Source organism: Erithacus rubecula (genome assembly GCF_903797595.1).
Source record: "Erithacus rubecula genome assembly, chromosome: 1".
NCBI lineage: Eukaryota > Metazoa > Chordata > Aves > Passeriformes > Muscicapidae > Erithacus > Erithacus rubecula.
In genome coordinates, this window is record NC_136658.1 from 868,669 (window position 1) to 884,384 (window position 15,716).

The window sequence follows — 15,716 nt, forward strand, 5'->3', positions numbered from 1 at the left end:
ACCCCAGAACAGGGTCTCAGGGACAAGATCCCTGCTTCAGCTCACTCAGGATATGGCTGGGTGCTGGCACAACTCATTGCACCAATGAAAGGGGAAACACTGAGTGCTGTGGGTATGGGAATTTTGGGATGGTCTCTGGGGATACAGTGATCCTCTTTCCATGGGATGTGATTTTAGCACAAGGAACACCCTCCCAGGGTTTGGGAGAGTAGGGAGAGTCCTCAGAGTGGCTGGAAACATCATCATTCCGTGCTGTGATGTGTGCATGGCCTCAGCCCGAGCTCAAGGGCCAGAATTCGTGTGATAGCTGTGATTCCTCATGGAATGTACATTCCTACTCTCCCTTTGGCCTTTGTTTGTTTAAAATTTGGATGTTTTAGGACTTCCCTCCATCGAAGCCTCTTTGTGAGAGTGGGGGCAGGACACAATATACCATGGCCTTTTCCAAATATTTTAAGATGTTTTAAAATCCCTGGGGATGCTCAAACTCCTCCTGCATCGATATTCCTTGTGCAGGGGAAAGCAAAATGATGGGTTGGCATGCTAAGCATCATTAAAAAATAAAATAAATCAGGATGGGAGAGTTCCCATCCTTCTTCAGGGTTGTATTTCTAGTGTCAGGGGGAAAAGCCTTTCCTTGGCTCCCCATCCCAGGTTTGGGGTGCTGCTGAATCACCCCCAAAGCCCTGGTGCTGGATCCTCTCCATCTTTGGGTTTTCAGGAGCATTTTGCCACGCTGGCACAAGCCTTGGGATGGGGGAACGAGTCCCGTTGGCTCCATCCCAAGGAACTGGCACACATTTCCCAGGAGGGTTTGGGGTTTTGGGGGCGGAAACGCCCAGGTTGGGGGAAAAAAAAAAACAAACAAAAACACAACAAAAAAACCCCCAACAGGGGCTGGTCCGAAAGGAAATCTAAAGGTGTTTACAAAGAGCCGCGCTGCTAAAAATAACCAGCTCATATTTTAGACAGCCCTAAAAATAGGCAGCGCTGTTGGAGTGGCCAAACACTCCCAGGAATTTCCTGTGGGCTGCGGGCCGCTCGCAGGGGGGTCCGGGCTCGGCTGGCCGGCTGCGCTGCGGAGTTTGCTTGTTTTTGGCGATGGAGAGGGGACCCCCCCGGGGCCCCGAAATCGCAGCCTGGCTCCTTCCCCGCGCCGGGCGGGACGGGCTGAGCCCCCGGCAGCATCCCGGGTCGCATCCCCAGGGATTTGGGTGGCCCGGCGCGTCTCCAAAGGCACGGGGGAGAGCGCAGCCTGTCCGGGCGCAGCGGAGCGGCTCCTCCCGCAGGGGCTGGGATGGAGGGGGTGATCCCAGGGGGCGTTCCGGAGCGGGAAAGGCTCCGCTGCCATGGACGGACCGCTGCTCGCCCCGGGGCCGGGCTGGGCTCGGGGCGTCGCTGCGGGCGGAGCCGCCGGTCACAGCCCGGGGCTGGAGTGGGGCTGGGACCCCCGGAATGGGAGTGGGATTGCCAACAGAGCGAGTGGGGCTTGCGATGCGGTTGGACCAGGTTTGCATCCTTTGAGGTACAAAAGGAATGGCGTTGGGATTGCAACCCAGACGGATCTGGGGTTACAGCCCAAACGGGTCCAAAACTGTGACCCGGGTGGGTCCAGGATTATAACAGGAGTGGTTCTGGGATTGCAGCCCAAACGGGTCTGGCATTGCCAGGCAGATGGATCCAGGTTTGCTTCCCTGTTGGGTCTGAGATTGCAACAAGAGTGGGACTGGAATTGCAAAAGGAATGGGATCAGGATTGCAGCACAGATGGATTTGGGATTGCAATGCAACTGGATCCAGGTTTGAATCCTTGGTGGGTCTGTGATTGCAACCCAAATGGTTCTGGAACAGCAAAGGAATGGGTTTGGGAATACAGCTAGATGGGTCTGGGATTGGAACCCAATGGACCCAGGATTCCAACACAGAGGAGGGCCAGGATGGCAAATAAATGGGTCTGGGATCACAACCCAGAGTGTTGCAGCCCAGTTGGGCCTGGATTTGCAGTCCAGGTGAGTTTGGGACTACAACACAAAAGCACTCAAGGTTGCAAACAGAAGGGTCTGGAATTGGAACCCAGATGGACCTAGATTAGCAACCCATTTTGTTCTGGGATTGGAACCCAAATGGATCTGGAATTGCATCAGAAATTAGTCTGGAATTGGAATCCAAATAAAACAGGAATTGCAGCAGAAGCGCGCTTGCAATAGGATTCTAGCAGAGCCCAGGATTTTATCCCTGATGGATCCTAGTTTGGAATGCTGATATGCCCAGGCTTGCAACTGGAATGGGTTTGGGATTGCAGCCCAAATGTGTCTGGGATTACCACCAGAGTGCATCTGGGATTGGAGCTCAGAACAGCCCAGGATTTCAACCCAGATGGCTCTGGGATTGCAATGCAGATGGATCCAGGCTTGCAACAAAACCGGTTCTAGGATGGCAGCCTAAAGGAATCTGAGATTACAGTAGAAATGGATCTGGGATTGGATCCCAGAAGCGCTCAGGACTGGAACCCAAACAGATCTGGGATTGCAAACCAGATAACCCCAGCATTCCAACAGCTGGGGTGACCTGCACACTGCAGTTGCAGGAGCAGGAGCTGCTGCCTAGAGAGCAGCCTCGTCACTTGGTTGCAATTAGCACTCCTTCTTCCCTGATCCCTGGGTGCATTGACAGCTGCTGCAGCAATTACATGCCCCGAGTGGTCCGTTCTCTGCCACGCACCCTTCCCGGGGTGGGATGCTCATCATCCTCATTTCCCAGAGGAAATTTACTGGCTGCAACGGGAGGATGCAGCCCTGCTGCACGCCGTTGCTGTGGAAACGGGGTGAGCGGCTAATTAGATTTAATTAACGGAGCAGGAGGGGAGCGTTATAAACAGATCTGGGCAGGATGCATCACCCGGCCAGCAGGGATGTGGGTGCTGAGGTGATGATGCCGTGGGGGATAGCGGGTGTGCCTCAGTTTCCCTGTCTGCGAGGTCGGGGATGGGGGATATTCACAGCGACGGAGCCCCTCAAGGATGCTGAGCACCCCAGCATCATCCAGGCATCCCCCCTCCCCAAAAAATCACGAGCTCCCAGGAAAGCTCCCCCCACCCCACCCCCAGCATCCTCCCCGGGCAAAGCCTCCCCAGCAGCATCCCTGGCGGGATCCGCGTGTCCGTGGGCTCGGCCGTGCCTCCCGCTCGCGGCGCTGCCTCCCGCCCGTGCCCGGGCAGCTCGGGGACCCAGAGCGCAGCCTCGCCCCCCGCAGCCGCGCTGCGGGAGCGCTCTTCGCGCATCCCCGCTTCCACATCCACCCGAACCCCGGCGATATAAATAGCGCCTCGCTTTCCATTCCCCTCCCCGCCGCATCCCGGCGCAGCGTTCCGGCTGGGGCGGACACCTGGGGATAGAGGCAGAGGGATAGAGAGGGCATTTCTGCGCGATTCCTCGGGCCGCGTGGGACGGACCGACCCCCGGGACCCGCATGCTGCAGATGGTGAGGACTCTGGCGCAGTTCACCATCGCGCTGGAGGACATGCGAGACATCGGGGACGGCATCGACGCGGCCTTCGCCACCTCCGGGCTCAGCGGCGCGGCCGAGGAGCTGCCGGAGAAGGGCTGCGGCAGCCGCGGCGGCACCGAGGTGATGGCCGGGGGGTCCCGGGGGGCGCCGGTGGGTGCGGGGCGAGGTGGGGGTGCGCGGATGGATGCGTCATGTTTGGACACGTGTGCGGAGCCCGGCACCTGTGGGGTCTGCGAGCGATTGCCGTGGCAACGGTGCCTCCATCCTCATCCTCAGCCCGACACCCCCGGGGCTCTCGGGGTTCGGAGAGGGGGATGCGCCCGCCCGGAGAGGGTGTCGGGGGTGTCGAGGCATCGCTGCCGCCGCCCCCCAGCGCTGATTTGCACGGCGGGGGCGGCGGCTGGTGGGAAGTGCCCCCATTGCCGTGGCTGCACGGGCTGGTCCCGGGGGTGCCGAGCACCTCGGGGGAGGCAGGATGGGGCCGGGGTGAGGCGGGGGCGTCGCCGGGAGAGCAGATGGAAGGCTGAAGCATCATCAGCTCCCATCAGGTGGAGAGGCTCTGCTGGGATAAGGAATGCAGTGGGGCACGTCCTGCCCTTGCCCAGGGATCGCTGTGCCCTGCTGGGATGGTGCCTCACCCCCAGCTCCTGCTCATCTCCCCTGCGGGGTTATGCTGGTGCTGTAACAGTGGAAAAAATCCCCTTGCCAACAGCTGGGCCTCATCCTGCGTCTCTCCACTGCTGCAAATCCCCAGTGGCTGGTGCTGAGTCTGTTCAGCTCCTGGGTCTGACCCTGTGCTCCAGTCCTGAGCTGGGACGGCTCCAGGGAAAAGCAGGAGCAGCAGGGAACTACAGGCTGGGTGAGGGTTGGGGAAACTGAGGCAGTTTGGGGCATCAGATTCCCCCAAGCTCCATCTTCCAGTGAGTGCCCATCCAGCCATAATTACAATGAATTAATGCGGCAGTGAGAGGGTCTGTAAGCTTTCTAACCAAGTGGGGAGGTCTCCAATATCTCCATGGTTTCCTGATTCCTGGAGAGACTTGGACCCGTCACCAATATTTGGCCCTAGGCAAGAGTTTCCTCCACGCCTGGTTCCATCAGCAGCCTGGTGGGAGCAGGGAAACTGAGGCACAGCTCTGTCCTAGAGCACCGAGCAGGATCTGGCCAGGATCCCTCTCCATTGCTGCCTGGGGACCACGAGGGGCATGGTGGCCTCTCTCCTTGGTGAGGATGGTCAAACTCCTTCCTGTGGCTGCAGAGCAGTTTCACAGCTCGTTGTGTCCCCACAGGGGAGGACACAGCCCCATGTGTCCAGGGGCTCATCCCACAAGGTTGAGGACATTGGGGGTGTCTCACATCCAGGGTCTCTGGAGATTCTGCACATGCAAAACTTTTGGGGTATCTGTGCACCCAGGGCACTTGGAGCATCTCTGCACCACAAGCTTTTGGGATATCTCTGCACCTGGAGTCTCTCCACATAAAAAACCTTTGGGGTGTTTCTGCACCCAGAACCTCTGGAGTGTATCCAAACACAAAACTTCTGGGGTATCACTGCACCTCTGGAGCATTTCTGCACCCAAAAAATTTGGGCCCACTGGGGCATCTCTCACCGAAATCCCTTGGGATGTCTCACACCCAGCAGCGTTGAAGCATTTCACACCCAGAACTCCTGGGTTTCCTTGCACTCAGGGCCTTTGGAACATCTCACACCAAAGACTTTTGGGGTGTCTCATGCCCTGGGCTCTGGAGCATTGGGACCCCAGGCTGAGCTGCAGGCAGTGCACACAGGAGGGGCTCCCGAGCCCCGCAGCCAAAGAGACCCCGACCCATGTGGTGCTGGTGGCCCATCCCACCCCATTAATCCGCCTCCTCCGGGGCCACAGCCCAGCCCCAGGGTGCCCGGGGTGCTGGGCGGGAGGCGGATTCCTGCGGGTCCGCTCGGAGCGGAGCCCTGGAGAGGCAGAGGGCTCCGGCACCGACCCATGTAGGGCTGTGAGCTCCAGGGCGGGCTCCTGACGCGGCCCCGAGCAAAGCAGGCGTCTGTGCGCTCGGTGTCATGTACTTCCTAATCCTCCCGGATTCCTCCATCGGGCTGCAGAGGCAGCGCAGGGGAGCTGGACGCCAGCCGGGCTCCTCCGGTGCTCAGCCCCCCCAGCCGGCCCCGAGCCCCGGCACGCCGCTCCCCCGCCCCGGGCCACCCCAAAACACCCGTGTGTCTCTCCTCCCCGGGCAGGACATGAGGAAACACGTCATCATGACCCTGCTGGACACCGAGCAGTCCTACGTGGAGTCCCTGCGCACCTTGATGCAGGTAAGGTGGCGCGGCCGGGCGGTGACACCCCAGACCCTGGAGCGGGGCCACCGCGGTCACCCCGAGTCGGAGCCCTGGCTGTGGGTGCTGTGCGGGCTGGGGTGGCAGGGGGGATGTTGGGGACAGCAGAAGTGGGAGCACTGTGACGGCGGTGACAAGAACGGGGTGTGGGTGTGGATGTTACCTCCGTTCCCGGGGTGAGCCTGTAACATTCCCAGTGGGTTGTCACCTGGCGGGTATGGTGTCCCCCAAGTCTCTTGCCGTGCTTGCCTTCCAAAAGCTCTTCCTCATGCTGCACCCCATCTCCCGATGGCCCTGCCATGATGGGGGACCCCTGAAATCCCCTGTTCCCTCGTGCTCTCCTTTCCTGCTTGGAAAATCACCTGCAGACCTGAGCCAAAGGTTTTTCTCGGGCGTTTATTGCCGAGCTGGTTCCAAACCCCCTGGAGCAGCCTGGCCGCAGGGTCCAGCCCACGTTTCAGATGTTAATGAAGGTGTTTCAGCAGGTTAATGATGGTCAACGCCCTGGAGACGTCACCTGGCCGGGGTGTGGGTTGTCCAACCACATCCCTGCCGGGGGAAACACCAAAACCTCGGAGCTCTGCAAAAGCAGAGCCTGTGGGACCTCTGTGACAGTCCACAAGGGCACGGGGCACTCCATCCCATCTCTGCCAGGGGCTCTTCCACAAATCCCCCACAAGGATGCCCCCATGGTGGACACAGAGGTGCTGCAGGGGGGAAGGACCCACTGGCTGCTGCCAGTGCAGACCTTGCCTTAGAGGGGCAGAGGACCCTGGCTCTGGGCTGATTCTGGGAGAGCTCTAGGGCCTGGGACTGGGGGGTGTCCCTGCTGGTCTGGTGTGGAGAGAGTTCTGTCCCATGGTCTGTGCATCCTCTGGGGTGGGAGGGACACGGGTGGGAGCTGCAGGTGTTCCCAGCTCCCTGTCTCAGCTGGGATGAGGTGCTCAGATCCTTGTCATGGCTCGGTGGCACATAGCATGGGACAAGGACCACCGTGGAGCATCATCTTCCAGCCAAGCCAGATGGTGCATGGGCAGGCCCTGCCTGCTGTTCCTGTGTGCTGCAGCAAGGGCTCTCCTTCCCCACCTGGGAAGAGCAGGATGCATGGCACAGTCCATGGAGGTGCTGGGCACAGTAGGACAGGTGAAGGGGGTTAAGAGCCTCAGGATGGATTTGGTCCTTCTAACTTCTAAACTCTATGAGATATCTGGCATCAGCTTGAGGAACCTGACTCTTGGGGGATGACTCCTTTGCCAGCTTGGTTGGAGACATCTGAAGCCACTCGAGATGGGTTCTGCCCTCACTGCTCAGCTGTGTGGTCCTCCACACATCCTGAAAGCCACCAGCACACTGTACTGGTCAGAGTGAGGGGGTGGCAAGGCTAGAGAGGACCTTCCACACCCTGCTGCATCCCCTGCAAATCTCTCCCATTCCTGGGGCACTGCTCCACTCTGCAGCTCTGGATGGAGGGCAGGGGTTTCATAGCAGAGCCACCCAGCCAGCATTGCTGAGGACCTGCTAGCCCTGGGTATTGCTTGTTAGCCATTGGGTGGTGTTCCAGTGATGATGGTGATCCAGATGATCCAGTGGCTGCATCCTGCTGGTCCAGCCCCTCCTGGTTCCACCAGCAGCACTCCGGCGTTCGGATCCCGGGGTTGTGTTGCTGTGATTTCCAAGCTAGGTCAGGCAGATGCAGGTGATGAAGGCTCATGAGAGCCAAGGTGGCTCTTAAGGCCCTGGGACAGAGGATCCTGTGCTATGCAGGTTCTTTGTGCAGACCTCCCCCCTCCCCACACAGATTCACTGGGATGGGACTGAGGGAGGCTGGGTTGCAAAACCTGTCTGGTGCTGCTGGTGGGTCCCACAGCCCAGCATCCCCTGGAGGAACCCCCTGCTGCAGGATGCCATCCATCCCCCTGTTTCCATGGGTTGTGGGATCCAGACTGGCTGGGGAGGGAGAGGAAAGCTCCGTGGATCCCTGCACGGTGGCTCTGCTTGCCCGCAGGGTTACATGAAGCCGCTGAAGCAGCCGGAGAACTCCCTGCTGTGCGACCCTTCGCTGGTGGACGAGATCTTCGACCAGATCCCCGAGCTGCTGGAGCACCACGAGCAGTTCCTGGAGCAGATCCACGACTGCGTGCAGAACTGGCACGAGAAGCAGAAAGTGGGCGACCTGCTGGTGCAGTCGGTGGGTCCTGGCAGGGTGACTCCCCCCGGAATGCGGGTGTGCCCGCGCCTGGGCACGGCCCCAGAGCAGAGGACTCGGAGCAGGAGGCAGGGGAGTGGTGAAAGCATGGGCCAGGCAGGCCTGGGATGCAGAGCAGGAGACGATCTCCAGGCCTGCTGTCTGCTTAGCATAGGGGTGGGAGCTGCTGCTCCCTCTGGCTCTGCAGCTCCGCGTTTCTGCCGCGGGAGCACAAACGTCAGGGCTGAAAATCGAGGTGGGCGGACAGTGGGTGAGCCCTCCCTGCACCAGCCCAGAGCCAGAGTTAACCCTTGGGGCAGCTCCCTCCGTGTGTGTCCATGACCCATGCTGGATCTAGCCCTGCTTTTCCCTCCCAGTTCTCCAAGGATGTGCTGGTGAACATCTACTCTGCCTACATTGATAACTTCCTCAACGCCAAGGATGCCGTCAGGATCGCCAAGGAAGCCCGGCCCGCTTTCATGAAGTTCCTGGAGGTGGGTCCTGGTTCCTGCCTCCATAGATCCTGGCCACCACCTAGAGATGGGAAGGATGGGAGTTAATGGGAGAAAATTTATTGCCAGACTGGGAATTTCCCCCCCACCTTCTTGGTTTTGTTGCAAAGAGTGAGTCAGGACGAACCAGAATCACTCCGGATGGTGCAAAAGGAGTGACCCCAAACCAGAATGGGTGATCCTGGGTTAGGGGGAGGCTGTGTCCCTGCTGTGTCCCTGCTGTGTCCCAGGGGGCCCATCCTTGTCCCTCACCATGTTTTGCAGCAAAGCATGCGGGAGAACAAGGAGAAGCAGGCCCTGTCTGACCTGATGATCAAGCCGGTGCAGAGGATCCCGCGCTACGAGCTGCTGGTGAAGGTGGGTGACACCGGGGTGGCAGTGTCACACCAGCAGCATGGGAGGCTCCTCCTCACCTCCATGCAGCTTTCAGGACTCTCAGGTCTCTCCTGACCCCTTCTCCCACCCCTTGTCACAAGGCTGGCTCTGCCTTCCTCACTCTGAGGACAGTCACCCTGGTGCCCTCCTGCTGTGGTCCCCTGACCCTCAGCCTTTCTGCTGGTGTCAGTTTGGGTCCAGTCCCATGGCCACCCCCTCCCTGGGGCTGGTTTCCATCTGCAGCATCCAGAGCAGCGTGGGAGGGGCTGGGGCAGGGACAGTGCCAATGCCCAGAGGTGACAGCCAGCTCTGTCCCCACGGCAGGACCTGCTGAAGCACACGCCTGAGGACCACCCCGACCACCCTTTCCTCATCGACGCCCAACGCAACATCAAGCAAGTGGCCGAGAGGATCAACAAGGGCATGAAGAGCGCAGAGGAGGTGGAGAGGAACGCCAGGATCGTGCAGGAGATTGAGTCCCACATCGAAGGGATGGAGGATGTACGGATGGGGGGCCTTAGAAGGGGTCACTCTTTCCTTCTCCACAATATGTCCTCATTTCTGCTCTTTCTGGGTCACCCCACCCTGGGTTTTCTCCTCCATCATCACTTTCCTCATCATCATTTGCCCTTGGTGGGCCCCTGGGGGTTTGGGAAGGGACTGGGGTCCCAGTTCTGAGCTGGAGGATGCAGGGACAGGGATGAAGGCTGCAAAGCTGCCTACCATGGGTCTCCTTGTCCCCACAGCTCCAGGCCCCGCTCCGCAGGTTCCTGCGCCAGGAGATGGTCGTGGAAGTGGTAAGAGCAGGGTCTGTGGGGACATGGGACCACACACTGGGTGGGCAATGGGAGGCTGTGACTGCAGGTCATGGGGTGGCTCTGTGCCCATGGGAGGCGATGGATGGATGGATGGATGGATGGATGGATGGATGGATGGATGGATGGATGGATGGAACAGACAGATGGAAGGGCAAGGCAGCACATGGGGAAAGTGAGGCAGGGCCCTCTCCCAGCACTGGCACAGAGCAGGGATGGCCATTCACCCCCTGGTGTCTCTCCCTGCCCCTCAGAAGGCGGTGGGTGGGAAGAAGGACCGCTCCTTCTTCCTCTTCACGGACCTGCTGGTGTGCACCACGCTGAAACGCAAGTCGGGCTCGCTGCGCCGCAGCTCCATGAGCCTGTGAGTACCCCCAGGCTCGGGGCCACCCCTGCTGTCCCTGCCAGCTGGCCTGGCTTTGGGGGCTGTGGCTGTGGGTGCAGCTCGGCCGTCCCCCCCAACCTCCCAGGTACACGGCGGCCAGCGTGATCGACACCGCCAGCAAGTACAAACTGCTCTGGAAGCTGCCCCTGGAGGATGTGGACATCGTCAAAGGTCTGTCACTGCCTGCTGGAGTGTCCCATCTCAGCCCAAAACCCATCTCTCCCCCTGGCTGGTAGTGCCAGGGAGGGAGGGGTTAACACTGTGCACGTGTGCCCTCACAGGTGCCTCGCAAGCCACCAACAGGGAGAGCATCCAGAAAAGCATCAGCCGCCTGGATGAAGACCTCAACACGCTGGGGCAAGTCAGCAAGCTGTCAGAGACCCTCAGCTTCCCCCACCAGGTATGGGGATGGGGCCCTGGAGCTGTCCCCTGGTTGGGTACATTCCAGGTGGGACCACACAGGATATCCTCGGTGAGAGGGGAGAACCTGTGGAAGGGCTGGTGGCCAAAAGTGCCCAGCCCTAAAGACACAAAAGAGGTTGGAGCAGCCTCTGAAGGATGCCAGGGGATGGACAGGGAGTTCTCAGGCACGTGGCTCATGGTGGCCCGTCCCTGAAGCGTTGTTCCCATTCCAAGGGCCTGGATGACGTGATCAAGGACCTGATGGCCGCCATCCACCGGGAGCTGTCGGAGAAGCAATCCCTGTCCTTCAGCATGGCCTTCCCCCCCAACAAGGTGGAGCTCAGCACCACCAAAGCTGACGGCACCGAGTCCTTCATCTTCGAGTTCCCCAACCCTGACGCCCGGCTCGGCTTCGAGCAAGCCTTCGAGGACGCCAAGAAAAAGCTGGGTAGCAGCAGGGAGGGGGCAGGTGGGCGTGCTGGTGTTCTTTGATAGACCCCTTTCCTCCATCACTTCTTGATCCTCCCATCTGGTTTTCCCAGCTTCCAGCAAAAACTGCCTGGACCCAGAGTTCCTCAAAGCCATCCCCATCATGAAGACACGGAGCGGGATGCAGGTACCCCAAGTCTGGCTTCAAGCACCCCACAGCTCCTCTCCACCCCAGTGGCCGCTTCCAGATGGCGGCAGCTCCTGCATCAGTCCCGAATGACCCAATCCTCTGCTCCCTGGCAGTTCTCCTGCGCCTCTCCCAGCCACGGCAGCCCGGAGAGCTCGCACGAGGTGTGGGTGTGCAACAGCGACGGCTACGTGGGGCAGGTGTGCCTGCTGAGCATCCGCAAGGAGCCCACGGTGGAGGCGTGCATCGCCGTCTGCTCGGCCAGGATCCTGTGCATGGCCTCCGTGCCCGGCCTGCAGCGCGCCGCCAGGTAGGGCTGGGGCAGTGCCGGCCCCGCGAGCCGCGGGCGGGGGCGATGCTGCAGCCGCTTCTCTCCCTCCTCCTCCTCCTCCTCCCTCGTCCCGTCCCTCGGCAGGGAGCGCGCGGAGCCGCTGGGCAGCCCCTCGGCCGAGCCGGGCCCGCCGCAGCCCGAGGACGCGGGGCCGCAGCCCTGCCTGCACATCTCCATCTCGGGCTCGTCGCTGGAGCTCTCGGAGCCCGTGGAGGGCGCGCACAGGGAGCTGGTGCCCTTCGACAGCGATGACACGGACGACGAGTCCTCGCCCAGTCCCTCCGGGACGCTGCAGAGCCAGGCCAGCCACTCCACCATCTCCTCCAGCTTCGGCAGTGAGTCCTCCCCAGCCCCTGCTTTTTAGCCCCAAAATTATGGGCAGCTCCATTGTTTTGGCCTCTGTGCCTTGTGTTCCTCTGGGGAATCTGCAGGTGGAGGCTTTTGAGCTTGGGAAAAGAGACATTGAGAGGCATCAGCTCAACAGTGTGGCACTGAGATGGGGAGCTTTGGGTGAAACCTTGTGGGTTTTGGGGCTCAGCATCCCTGTGCCATCCCCTGGGCTTGACGTCACCCGTGGTCTCTTCCCCATCACTTTGGAGGATGGTGATGGTCTGACCCCTTCCTTCCTCCTCCTCCTCCTCTTCCTCCTCCACAGATGAGGAGATCCCGAGCTGCAAGGAGGCAGCAGTGGAGACGACGAGCTCGGAGGAGGAGCAGGAGCCTGGCTTCATGCCCATCACGGGCAGCTACGGGCAGAGCCAGCACGGCGAGAGCCCCACGGACGGGCGGGCCCTGCGCCGCTCCAGCCGCGGCTCCTTCACCCGCGGCAGCCTCGAGGACCTGCTCAGCCTGGACCCCGAGGCCCACCAGAGCTCCATGTGGCTGGGCACCGAGGATGGCTGGTATGGCCCTGGGTGGGATTCCTGCACGGGAAGCACGCCAGGCTGGGGCAGCCTCAAGCTTTGCTCTCCTCCTGCAGCATCCACGTGTACCAGTCCTCGGACAACATCCGGAACAGGAAGAACAGCATGAAGATGCAACACGCTGCCGCCGTCATGTGCATCCTGTAAGTGGGGCAGGGAGATTTGCAGCTCTGGAGGGGCCAGAGCAGGGTTCGGCAGATGGATGTCAAAGGTGGTTTGTCCCCACAGGTACCTGGATAACCAGGTTTTTGTGTCCTTGGCCAACGGGGAGCTCGTTGTGTACCAGCGGGAAGCAGGTGAGGTTGGATTTGGGACACCAAAAGTGCAGCCCCAAAGCGGTGGCTGTTGGGGGGTGGCTTGGGCAGCCCCTGGGGAGGGATGCTCAGGGTGGCTTCCCTGTGTCCAGGGAGAGGGACATCCCTGGAGGGATGCTGGAGACACCACACTCAGAGGCAGGTGGAAGTGGGCATCCATCTCCCGGTCCCTGCCTGCCACTGGAACCCCACAGTGGCATCAGTTTATGTCCCCTCTGAGGAGTGACCTGGAGAAAACTGTCTTCAGCCACCGCACCCCATTGTCCACATCGAGTTGGACTTTCTATGGGGAACACTTTAACTACCCACCCCACTCTCCCCCCCGTCTCAGGCCACTTCTGGGACCCCCAAAACTCCAAGTCGCTGTCCCTGGGCTCACCGGGGAGCCCCATCACCAAGATGGTGGCGGTGGCGGGGAAGCTGTGGTGCGGCTGCCAGAACCGAGTCATCGTCCTCAACAGCGCCACGCTGGCACAGGAGGTACGGGGGGCCCGGGAGGGCACGGGGGCGGCCCAGGGGCAGCGGTGGCATCACCGCTGTGGCTCTGTCCCCCCAGCACACGCTCCAGGTGGGGCAGGACGGCGGGCGCAGCGTCACCTGCATGGTGAGCGCGGGCAGCGGCGTGTGGGTCGCGCTGCAGGGCAGCGCCCAGGTGCGGCTCTACCACGCCACCACCTACGAGCAGCTGGCAGAGGCAGACATCACCCCTCCCGTGCACAAGATGCTGGCTGGTAAGTGCCACCCGGGACAGGTGTCCCCTGGACAATGCCCTGAAGCGTCCAGTGCTGGGAAATTCAGGATCCTGAGTTTGGGGAAGGAAATGTGAGTCCTTGTGCTCGTGTTAGGCAGCTGTGTAATCCCACATGGGAATAGGGCAGCCCCTGGGGAAATGGATAATCTCGTGTTGAATCCCATAGTCATAGAGTCATGGAGATCCAGAATGGTTTTAGTTAGAAGGGACCTTAAAGATCATCTGACTCCAACCGGGCAGGGACACCTTCCACTATCCCAGGTTGCTCCAAGCCTCAATGCCCAGCCTGGCCTTGGACTCTTCCAGAGATGCAGCCACCGCTCCTCTGGGCACCCCGTGCCGGGAACAACTGGGAACCATTCCTTCCCAGTATCCCGTCTAGCGCTGCCACCAGCCAGGCGGGCTGTGGTCCCTTCCCCGCGTCCCGCGTGCCCTGGGCGGGGGTCGCCGTGGGCGGGGCAGGAGCAGGCGCTGATGCTCGGCATCCCGGCAGGCTCGGATGCCATCATCCGGCAGCACAAGGCCGCCTGCCTGCGGATCACGGCGCTGCTGGCGTGCAAGGAGCTGCTGTGGATCGGGACCAGCGCCGGCGTGGTGCTGACCCTGGCGGTGCCGGCCAAGGCGGCGCCCACGCTGGTGGGGCTGTCCCAGGGCCACACGGGCCACGTGCGCTTCCTCACAGCCATCGAGCTGCCCGACGGCTTTGACCTGCTCTTCCCGCTGCCCAGGGACACGGGTACGTGCGGTGGCAGGCGTGTCCCAACCTTTCAGGAGCAGTGCACGGTGTTCCTGGGCTGGGAATGCTGCCCTTCCATTCTTGCCTTGTTAAAATCAGGGTGAAAAACTGGCAGTGGAGGGTGGGGGGAACTGGCTGCTAAACTGCCCTCTACCAGCGTGACCAACCCCAAAATTCCCAGGGGGGACCCGGATTCCCACGGTGTCACCCAGCCCAACTCTGAGGCGCGGGTGGGATGGGGAGAGGAAGGAGATGGGATGGGGGCTAACAGGTTTGAACACGGGTTCCAGGGGCCGGTTCGGGGCGGGAGGGGCTGCTGGGATGAGGGGAGGTTTTTGGGGCCGGGATGTGGCGCCTGGGATAGCGCTGGAGGGTGGATGCTGAGCCGCCGCTGGCGGGATGCGGTGGGGACCAGCAGAGCCGCAGGGGCGCGGGTGGCAGCGTTTGGGGTTCTGCTCTTGCCAGGAGCCGAGAAGCCGAGCGAGGCCGAGAAACGAGACCCGTCCCGCCCCCGTGCCCCCGCCCTGGCGCTGTCCAAGCCCAAGATGCTGGTGATCAGCGGCGGCGATGGCTACGAGGATTTCCGGCTGACCAGCAGCAGCGAGACCGTGGGCCGGGACGACAGCACCAACCACCTGCTGCTCTGGAGAGCGTGACCGGCCCTGACCCCCAGGAACGGGGGGTGCTGGCCCCCCTGTGTGCGGGGAGGGGGTCCCGGCCCCCTCCCCACCGCCCCCCGCCCCAGCACCTCTCATCTCCGACCCGGCTGCTCTCTGTGTGCTCGGGGTTGGGGGGGATGAGCCCCGCTCCCCCCGCCGTCCCCCCGGCCGCCGCACTGGACTCGGGGGGGACACACAGCGCTTCGGGGACCTCCAGAAGATGGGGAGGGGTCGGGGGTTTGCTTGGGAAGGCGCGGAGGAGGAGGAGGAGGAGGACGGTACCGAGCATCCCTGGGGAGCGGCCGGAGGATGCCCGACAGCCGGGAACCCGCCTTGCTCTCCGGTTTTGTGTGTGCCTGCTTCACGGGCCGGGGGGGCGCGGGCCTGACCCCCCCCCGGCCTCCGGGACCCCCGGCCACGCCGCGGGACCACCCCAGGGACAATCCGCCCGCCGCGTCCCCCCCGCCCGGGCCGCCCGCTAACCCGCTCGCTCCATCGCCAGCACCCAGATAGCTCTGTTCGTTTGTTCGTTTGTTTTAAATATATATATATATTATATATATATAAACATCCTTATTTATTTGGGGGGTTCGGGGGGCTCAGGGGAGTCGTCACCGCCGGTCCCGCCGCTCCGGAGCTGAGGGGTTAAAACTGCCCGGAGAGCCTGACCCCAGCCGTGGAGCTGGACCGCGCTGGTGGAGGGACAGCTGATGGAGGGGAGGAGGGAAGGAAATTTGGGTGTCCCCCCCTCCTTCTCTGTGATTCCCAGTGGGATTTCGCAGCCTGGGAAGTGGGAGGAAGGCGCTGCTGCCATTTGAGGCATCTCTGGATGAGAGCAATCGTCTTCGCATTCCTTGCCAGCCACCAGGGCTGT

The 15,716-nt window shown here is 61.5% G+C and overlaps 1 protein-coding gene across 1 annotated transcript in view; it reads left to right on the forward strand.

The window, feature by feature from the left end:
• The window catches only part of ARHGEF17 (Rho guanine nucleotide exchange factor 17), a 28,403-nt gene extending 13,001 nt beyond the window's left edge, over positions 1 to 15,402 (forward strand). The window contains exons 2-21 of the mRNA XM_079321250.1: positions 5,740 to 5,817; positions 7,844 to 8,026; positions 8,401 to 8,517; positions 8,800 to 8,892; positions 9,235 to 9,411; positions 9,657 to 9,707; positions 9,980 to 10,089; positions 10,196 to 10,281; positions 10,392 to 10,510; positions 10,747 to 10,960; positions 11,055 to 11,128; positions 11,245 to 11,438; positions 11,544 to 11,794; positions 12,115 to 12,361; positions 12,439 to 12,525; positions 12,611 to 12,678; positions 13,028 to 13,176; positions 13,253 to 13,427; positions 13,941 to 14,183; positions 14,649 to 15,402. Coding sequence (XP_079177376.1) covers positions 5,740 to 5,817; positions 7,844 to 8,026; positions 8,401 to 8,517; positions 8,800 to 8,892; positions 9,235 to 9,411; positions 9,657 to 9,707; positions 9,980 to 10,089; positions 10,196 to 10,281; positions 10,392 to 10,510; positions 10,747 to 10,960; positions 11,055 to 11,128; positions 11,245 to 11,438; positions 11,544 to 11,794; positions 12,115 to 12,361; positions 12,439 to 12,525; positions 12,611 to 12,678; positions 13,028 to 13,176; positions 13,253 to 13,427; positions 13,941 to 14,183; positions 14,649 to 14,839 — 2,907 coding nt within the window. The 3' untranslated portion in view covers positions 14,840 to 15,402. The remainder of the gene's footprint in view (positions 1 to 5,739; positions 5,818 to 7,843; positions 8,027 to 8,400; positions 8,518 to 8,799; positions 8,893 to 9,234; positions 9,412 to 9,656; positions 9,708 to 9,979; positions 10,090 to 10,195; positions 10,282 to 10,391; positions 10,511 to 10,746; positions 10,961 to 11,054; positions 11,129 to 11,244; positions 11,439 to 11,543; positions 11,795 to 12,114; positions 12,362 to 12,438; positions 12,526 to 12,610; positions 12,679 to 13,027; positions 13,177 to 13,252; positions 13,428 to 13,940; positions 14,184 to 14,648) is intronic.
• Positions 15,403 to 15,716: the final 314 nt, after the last annotated feature.